Below are 7,701 nucleotides of genomic sequence, written 5' to 3' on the forward strand. Positions count from 1 at the left end.
AAAGATTAAATTCTTTTAATTTTAAAAAATACTAGAACTATCATTATTCAACTGTAAAAAGAAAAAATGTGCTCCAAAATTCATGTAAAAAAGTAAGAAAAATTGTTATACAACAAACAAATTTGATTGGTAATTGACAACCTAAAATAGTTCAGTACTATCATTAACAGAATGTAAGTTCAGCAAACTCAAAACCCAAAAAGGGGTTCTACAAACATCATTAGCGTATAGTTCCGTGTGCGAGCTATGTACATGAAAATATCCCTGTCAAAACAAAGGATGCCCATCAGTTCAACTATAGAATTGTTCCAGTACTAATATAAAGAATATATAAATAAAACAGTTATACTTGAGCAAAACAATAGGAAAAGCATTACATAAATTGTTCCAAACCATCTGATAATACCATAGAATTCAACCACCTCACATGCAAATGTTTTAAAGAAAAAATATTGCAACATAATCAAACACACACAAATCTCACAACCGGCATCATTTGCCACATTTAAATCTACAGCACATAAATTCTGAACGTCAGAGAGTCATCTTCCCTGGAGAACATAACCATAACCACATCACCATCCTCAAATCCAGACTCTGCCACAAACTCCTTCCACCCAGTAGTTAGGTTGATGCAACCATCAAAGTCGATGTGGTAGGAAACTTCCATCAACTGATACCCATTTTTGTCTGAAGTCTCCATCTTCAGTACACCGGAACTAGGAGCAACAATCCTGATCCTGGGTGACATTTTCTGCAAATGGGCATGGGAGTACAAAACAAAGTGAACACCTGACATAACTAAATTTTTACACAGATATAGGAACGGTATGCATAACAAACTGAAAAGAAAAAATCTAAACCAAAACAATAACACAAAACTAACTAGTCATGTGAACTGACTAAACTGAAGAAATATACATATCAATACACCTACAGTAAAAACATCTGACAAAAAACAGATCAAGGATTATAGAAAAATGGATAAAATACTGTTTAGTATTTTACAAATACACACAGAAATCCCTACTGTTAAATTCTGACAAAACCAAATAAAAAAATATAGACAAACTATTCATAACACTAAACTACATATCAGTCCATGGGATTCAAAAAGAGACCTACAAAAAAGTAGAAAACAAAACGAATAGAAACACATATCCATGATTCCTTCAAGTCACCAACCGTCAGGCGACAAACATAGGGTGCACGAAACCCATGGTTGCTGTACAGCAGACAAGAAAGTTGCCCACGGCGCTGAGTCTGGGTGAGCTCCAAACCAGATTCGTACACACAGCCGTCAGCTATGTGCGCCATCTTTGCCAGGCATCTGCATGAACAATCCTCCATGGAACACACACGAACATGGAAGAAAACAACGGAGAGAAGAGGGAAAAACGTTCTTACATTATGAGACAGTGGGAGTACTTTTCTTTGTGCTACTGTGATAGTCTTGCACAGTGCTTGCTCTGGGCATTACCCTCTCCTTCTTTCGGTTTATAAAAGTATTTCCTTTTTCTACCTCGTCACACTTTTCATATGCGGAAATTGGGGTGTTTGCATAGAATAGAGTTCAGAAAATGTGGTGACAAGACCTGAGCTGGCAGTGAAATCTCTTAGTCATGAGCCAAGAGCCCAAGAGATCTCTGAATGTATCTTATAGAAACTCTTAATGCGGAAATTTGTTTCGAAACTACTGTGCGTTCCTTCCTCGCCCGATATGTGCACAATGCTAAATCAAATGCATCGTTGCACTTCCATCTCATGCATCAACGGTTTGTATAGTAACCTGGCTCAATCTGTTTTGGCTCTCATGTCAAAATACTCTCGAAATCTGGACCACCAGCTCTCCTCATGATGTGCACAAGCTCTAGTATTCACCTACGTAGTATTCACGATGGGTATTCGATTATGGAACAGTGCCCAGTATATATTTTTGTTTGCGTAAAGTATGTTTATGTGCATCTAGTTATGCTGAGGACGGTTTTACACTCGGTGCAGTTGTATCACTTTGCGACGATTGGATGAAAATCCTTTATGTAGATGATTAGATTTCTTGTGGTGAAATCAGTTCACAAGGATTCAAGTCCGAAACTTGGCCCGTGTGGTCGCATATTTTCAAGATTTTCGACGCTATTCATTCACTTGTATGACATGCCTGTCGACTTCGAGATGTCTCTGTCAACTTCGTCACTAATAAGATCGTGTCGGCTCAATTTCTTGAAGGTGCTCATAGGGATAGGATGTTCATATCTGCTTTCATAGGGTATGAGTGTGTTGCATGTTGTGGGTGCATGCGTTTGTACGGTGCTTCTAAAAAATGTGTATTATCCACAAATAAAACGAGTTTGCCCTTGAAAAAAGAACTAGAACAGCCGATGGCTTCGTTAACCATGCTTATCTCTTGGACCATTTGGAATGAAAGAAATGCACGTCTCCCGTCAAAAGAGCATCCCTCCGATGGTCCTGCTTAGCAATATCAAGGTTGAGGCGGCGGTTTGGGTCACAGCAGGTGCCAAACACTTGGGTACTATGATGCCAAGAGAGTAATGACCATTTGTATTGGCGGTGTATTGTAATGCCCTACTGTAACACAACAAATTCTATTCTCTCTTAATTAATAGATTTGCCTCCCTTTCAGGAAAAAAAACTTACCTAGTGCGAGAACAATGTACGATCAGCTGATCTTATGTGCCATGCATGTTGGCACAAACTGAACTATCGGTTAGTGGCCAATCACAATAGCTAAATGCCTAAATACACTTCTGGATGGTGATTACAAGAGAAATGCTGCAAACAGGACAACCACCCCCACCGGAAAAGATATCTGCAACAGCAAACAGACGCAAAGAAAATGGTGAGCTTAGAAACAGCGACAGAACCATGGTCACGGTGATGTACCTACAGTTCTTCTCAACCGCTCAAAGTACTTCGAGTGCAGTTTTTCCACCTTGTTAGGTTTTGTAAAGTTTTCTTTTTCGAGATCAATGTAGCTGAGAAGATTTAGCGTCTTTTTGGAACAGTTTTGGTCCCGATCGATTTGCATGTGGAACTTGCATTCAAGCGTAAGTAAGATCGATGCAGAGCTTTCTTACTTACCGTCGGCTTGGAAGAAGAGGAAAACCCCGACGCCGTCGGCGACGACGGGCCGAACGACGCCCCGCCGAACCCGAGGTCGTACACCGACGTGCCGTTGGGGTAGAACAGCCCGTAGTTCCTCTCGGACGCCTGCCCCTGCTTCATGTTCTCGTTGAACAGGGCGAAGACGAGCACGTCCACGGGCACATCCGGCCTCAGCGGCGTCCCCTGGCCCGCCGCGACCCGCTTCATCAGGTTCCCGTTGTACGTGGCGGCGTTCTGCACGGTGGCGCCCACCTCGTCGGCGTCCCCGGCGGACGGCCACCCGGTCTCGGAGATCCTCACGGCGATGTCCTTGTGCCCCATGGCCTCCATGGCCGCGTAGACGGCGTCGATCTGGGCGTAGAGCATGTTGTCGTAGGTGAGGTTGGTGCCGGGGTCGTGCGCGCCGGGGTTGGGCTCGAACAGCACGTACGGCAGCGACACGCTCCCGGGGCTGGCCTTGTAGGCGAAGAACGGGTACGCGTTGATCAGGAACGGCGAGCCGAGCTCGGCGAGAAAGTCCAGCAGCGGCCGCATGTACTGCGCGAGGTCCTCCCGGAACGCGCCGGCCGACGGCGGGTAGCTGCTGGCGAGCACGTTGACGGACTGGGACGTCGACACGTTCACCTGGTCGTCGAGGCCCAGGTCCACCAGCGCCTGGTGCACGGCCTGCATGGCGGGGAGGAGGCTCTGCATGGCGGACGCGTCGGTGCCGGAGAGCACCTCGTTGCCGAGGATGACGCAGGTGATGCGGGTGTCCGGGAGGAAGGGCTGGACGTTCTGCGCCACCCAGGCGCGCGCGTTGCGGGCGTCGGACATGTTGAGGAGGTCCCCGTTGCTGATGGTGAACTCGACGCCTGTGCCGGCGAAGGCCGTGAGGACGGCCGGGTCGGCGTCGTAGAGCTTGACCCTGTTGACGTTGAGCGACCGGAGGAGGCCGGACACCTGCGCCGGGTGCGGGAGGTTGTTCGCTATTTGGCCGTAGTTGATGCCGAACTTGAGTGGCGCCGTCGCCGCCGATACAATGCCATTGTTGGCTGCCGTCAGCGTAGGTGCGGCGATACGTCCAAAAGAGAAGGTCAATATGATTGGCAAGAAAATATCCACTGATGACAACATGAAAAAAAAATTATATAGAAAACTAAAACAAGTTCCGTTGTCATGTAAACTGGCTCGTAGCAATGCTTTCGCTAAGAGGTCGTACTCGACCAAAAATACACAAAAATAGTGATGCACGCAACACAACCAGATGAAAAATATCAAACGAAGTGTCAATATCAAATGTGCATGGTTTCAAAGGGGGGTCACAGGGATGATGTGGAAAATTTATTGGTTCCACAGGACAACGTGGAAAACTCCTCGTCTTCCCTATCAAATCAAAGACACATTGGACAGCCGACCTCAAAGAAGAAGTGAAGAACTATCGCTAGCCACAATTCATCTTGAATAATACCAAGACAGCGGTTTTGCATGATACGGCATATACGGTCAACGTGTCTCATTTTCTCCATGCTCGTGTTTGCAAACTTGAACTAAAGCAGCGTCAGTTAATTTGAATCGGATGGAGCATGTTTTTTTTTCATCAATGTTCAAAACTGGAAACACAAAATTTGAGCAACAGCTTTGAAGGACTTACTTTTCGTACTACAAGCGTACCAGAAAAAAAAAACAGAAGCACCAACTCAAAAAAGAAAAAAAAAACAGAAGCTACCATGCAATCACATGCAGTTATTAATCACGCGCGAAAGATGGAAGGGAAGCGAGGGACGGAGGTATCGCCGGCCGTACCTGAGAGGAGCGAGAGCAGGAGGCAGAGCAGAAGCAAGGAAGAAGACGAGTCGAAGAAGCGACGGCCGGCAGCGATCATCCTCCTCTCCATTGGCGCGTCGTCCCTTGCTCGCATCTCTTTCTCTCCTTCGTGTCCGCTCTGTCCTTCAGAGCGACACGGAAGGAAGAAGGGAAGGAAGGCCTCCGGCCGCCCCTGTTTCGCCGCGCGTTTATATGGGAGCAGTTGCAGGCTCCGGGCGGCAGGTCAGATTACGCACGCGACGTACTATCCTCCTGCAAGCGCTAGCTTCCAAAGTCCAAATCGCGATAGGCCAACGAAATATCCATCCCTCAGACGGCCACTCCTTCCCAAACGACTACTAGCCAGGCAAGGTAAGGTTATAGACGGGCAAAATCCAGTTTTTCTCTTTCAACACAAATATGCTCCCAGTTTTTTTTTTAGAAAAGGAGGGCGACCCCCGGCCTCTGCATCTGGACGATGCATATGCCATTTTATTAATTATTGACACAAGACCTTATAGAGTCATACAACAATGAGCCTAAAGCCACCAAACTAAGCAACATCTGTCGCTATCCCTATCCAGTTGATGTAGGGGCGCTGAAAGTCTTGGCCTAATACCAAACAGACCTCGCAGCCAAACCTAAAATCTAAGACTTGAGGTCCCAACCAGGACGCCTGCCGGGTATGGGCACCCATCAGTTTGGCGTGCTTCTCAACCAGGACGCCTGCCGGGTATGAGGCCACAGCGGCCACCTGCCACCAATCCATTTTCAGAGCTGTACTGCTGCATCAACCTTGCCTGGTCTAACTGTCACCGACGCCACCACGACGCCAGGCAGCGTCACCCTCCTGCGCGAGTCCTTCTCCGCTCATCAAGCGCCGAGTCTACACTGCGCCACGCCGCCGAGATCCGCCGTCATCAATGGAGCAGAGGAAACACCGCTCCTCCTCTTGTCCCCTCCAACCAGCACTTGCTCCAAAACGATGCCCCCATGAGGGAGAACGATATCGAAGGCACCGTCATCGTCCGATCCGGTATACCCAGATCTAGGGTTTCCCCCGGAACTTCCCGATCAGGTTGATGTGACCTGCAACGTCGATGCCTTCAGAAGGGAACGACGTCTGAGACGCCGCCATCGTCCGCCAAGACCGCAGTCAGGCGCGATTTTCACCGGAAGCCACGTCTTCCCGACCTCGTGGCTGGCTGGAACCGAGCGAAACCTCGCCACGAAGACGTATGTCGCTGTCGGTACTCCGGCGGAGATCCGGCATCTCCTCACCGGTCCCTCCACGCGTCGCCGGTCGGCGGAAGGCCTCCCCGCGACGGATCCAAACGGGGCGTTGGATCCGCAGTGACCGACTTCACCATCACGACCAGGACAGCCCACCCCGCCGGATGGGGCGCTGCTACCGCCGCCGTCCATGCAGGGCCGCCGCTCCGCTGGCTATGGTGCTCCGGCCCCCGCCGCACAGCCCGGATTCGCCGTCCTAGCCGCCGCCGTTGGATCGCACGAGAGGAGCCGCCCCCGCCGTCTCAGATGGGATCCGCCGCATCCACCTGCCCAGAAACCTTCGGCACCGGGCCCGCCGCCACCGCGGCCCACGCCGGCGGCAGCGGCGGCAGGAAGGGGCGGCAAGAAAGATGCTGGCGGCGCTAGGGTTTCGGGGCCCCTGGCGCCGCCTGGAGGGAGGCGACGCGAGGGGGAGGGGGAGGCGACTCCCAGTGATGTCTGAATATTTTTGAAGTCCAAAAACTCCCCTAACTTATGTGAAAACTGCCGTTCGTAGTGCGGCCGCTCGTCGATCGCACTGCAGTAGCCTCGCTGGAGCTGGCGACACAAACAGGTCGGCCGGTGAAAGTCGCTGAACAGTATTAAAACTTGCGCGTCAGCACGTCACACCAGAGATAGGGAGCTGGGAGCTTCATGGCCCCAGAAGGTAGGAGAGATTGGTCGTCAGCGAGACTACAGTTTTGGAACCAAACCGGCCTAACCATCTTTTCATATTGAGTTTGATCACTTGCCTCTTGCAGAAACTTCAGAGCCGGAATAGTGGCATGGTTTCCTTGGATGAGAACGCCATACATGGAAAGGTCAATTAAATTCCTTTGTTGGCGAAGGAATTTCTGAGTTTGATTTGTTTCCAAAAATCAAGAAGAGGAGACGAAATTGAAGTGCTCTTGATGCTCTCAATTTTTTTCGAAAATATTAACGCCCACACGTGTGGGCGTTTGCATCTCGCCCACACGCGTGTATCCACGTCCGTTTGTGGTTGCACGAATCTTGGCATGTTTGTGGTGCCACGTAGGACTGGGCTGGTGTGTGCGCATTCATCCGGTCGCCCACACAGAAGGACCGGTGTGTGGGCGTTTAGCAGTCCGCCCACTCGTCAGTTTTCACTCACGCACAGGGGCTGGTGTGTGGGCATTTATCGGTCCGCCCACACGCCCGTCTCCTCTCGCACACCCAAAGCTGCCAATTGCCATGTGTTTTGCGGGGTACATGGCAATTGCCCTAGTGTGCTTGTAAGCAGATGACAACTCTCTCTTTTACCCGAACATGTCAATTGCCAGGGGTACATGGCAACTGCCCTAGTGTGCTTGTAAGCAGATGACAACTCTCTCTTTTACCCGAACATGTCAGTTGCCAGGGGTACATGGCAACTGCCCTAGTGTGCTTGTAAGCAGATGTCAACTCTCTCTTTACCCGAACATGTTATTTTGTTATGTCTTTTTGTTGCGCTACACGGCAACTGCCTAGTGTTAGTAGGTGGCAACTCCTAAAGTTTTCAAA

General features: G+C 49.5%; 1 protein-coding gene across 2 annotated transcripts; it reads right to left on the reverse strand.

The window, feature by feature from the left end:
- Positions 1-362: 362 nt before the first annotated feature.
- On the reverse strand, positions 363-5,229 carry LOC109744127 (glucan endo-1,3-beta-glucosidase 14). Of its 2 annotated transcripts, none has more exons than XM_020303229.4 (3): positions 4,909-5,229; positions 3,100-4,157; positions 363-754 (listed from the first exon to the last, which is right to left on the reverse strand). In XM_020303229.4, exons 1-3 carry the CDS (start codon positions 5,021-5,023, stop codon positions 512-514), a joined length of 1,416 nt encoding a protein of 471 aa, XP_020158818.1. In that variant the 5' UTR covers positions 5,024-5,229; the 3' UTR covers positions 363-511. The 2 variants fall into 2 exon arrangements, with proteins under 2 accessions (XP_020158818.1, XP_020158827.1); XM_020303238.4 differs by lacking the exon at positions 363-754 and adding an exon at positions 2,614-2,827 and having other exon boundaries at positions 4,909-5,223.
- Positions 5,230-7,701: the final 2,472 nt, after the last annotated feature.

The sequence above is a fragment of the Aegilops tauschii genome, chromosome 1 (assembly GCF_002575655.3).
Source record: "Aegilops tauschii subsp. strangulata cultivar AL8/78 chromosome 1, Aet v6.0, whole genome shotgun sequence".
NCBI classification, from domain to species: Eukaryota; Viridiplantae; Streptophyta; class Magnoliopsida; order Poales; family Poaceae; genus Aegilops; species Aegilops tauschii.

Coding starts and splice junctions, on each gene's coding strand:
- LOC109744127 (XM_020303229.4), bottom strand. CDS start 5,023: ATGCGAGCAAGGGACGACGCGCCAATGGAGAGGAGGATGATCGCTGCC. Junction 4,158..4,908: donor CCTGCTCTCGCTCCTCTCAG/GTACGGCCGGCG, acceptor CGCTGACGGCAG/CCAACAATGGCATTGTATCG. Junction 755..3,099: donor CCTCTTCTTCCAAGCCGACG/GTAAGTAAGAAA, acceptor GCCCATTTGCAG/AAAATGTCACCCAGGATCAG.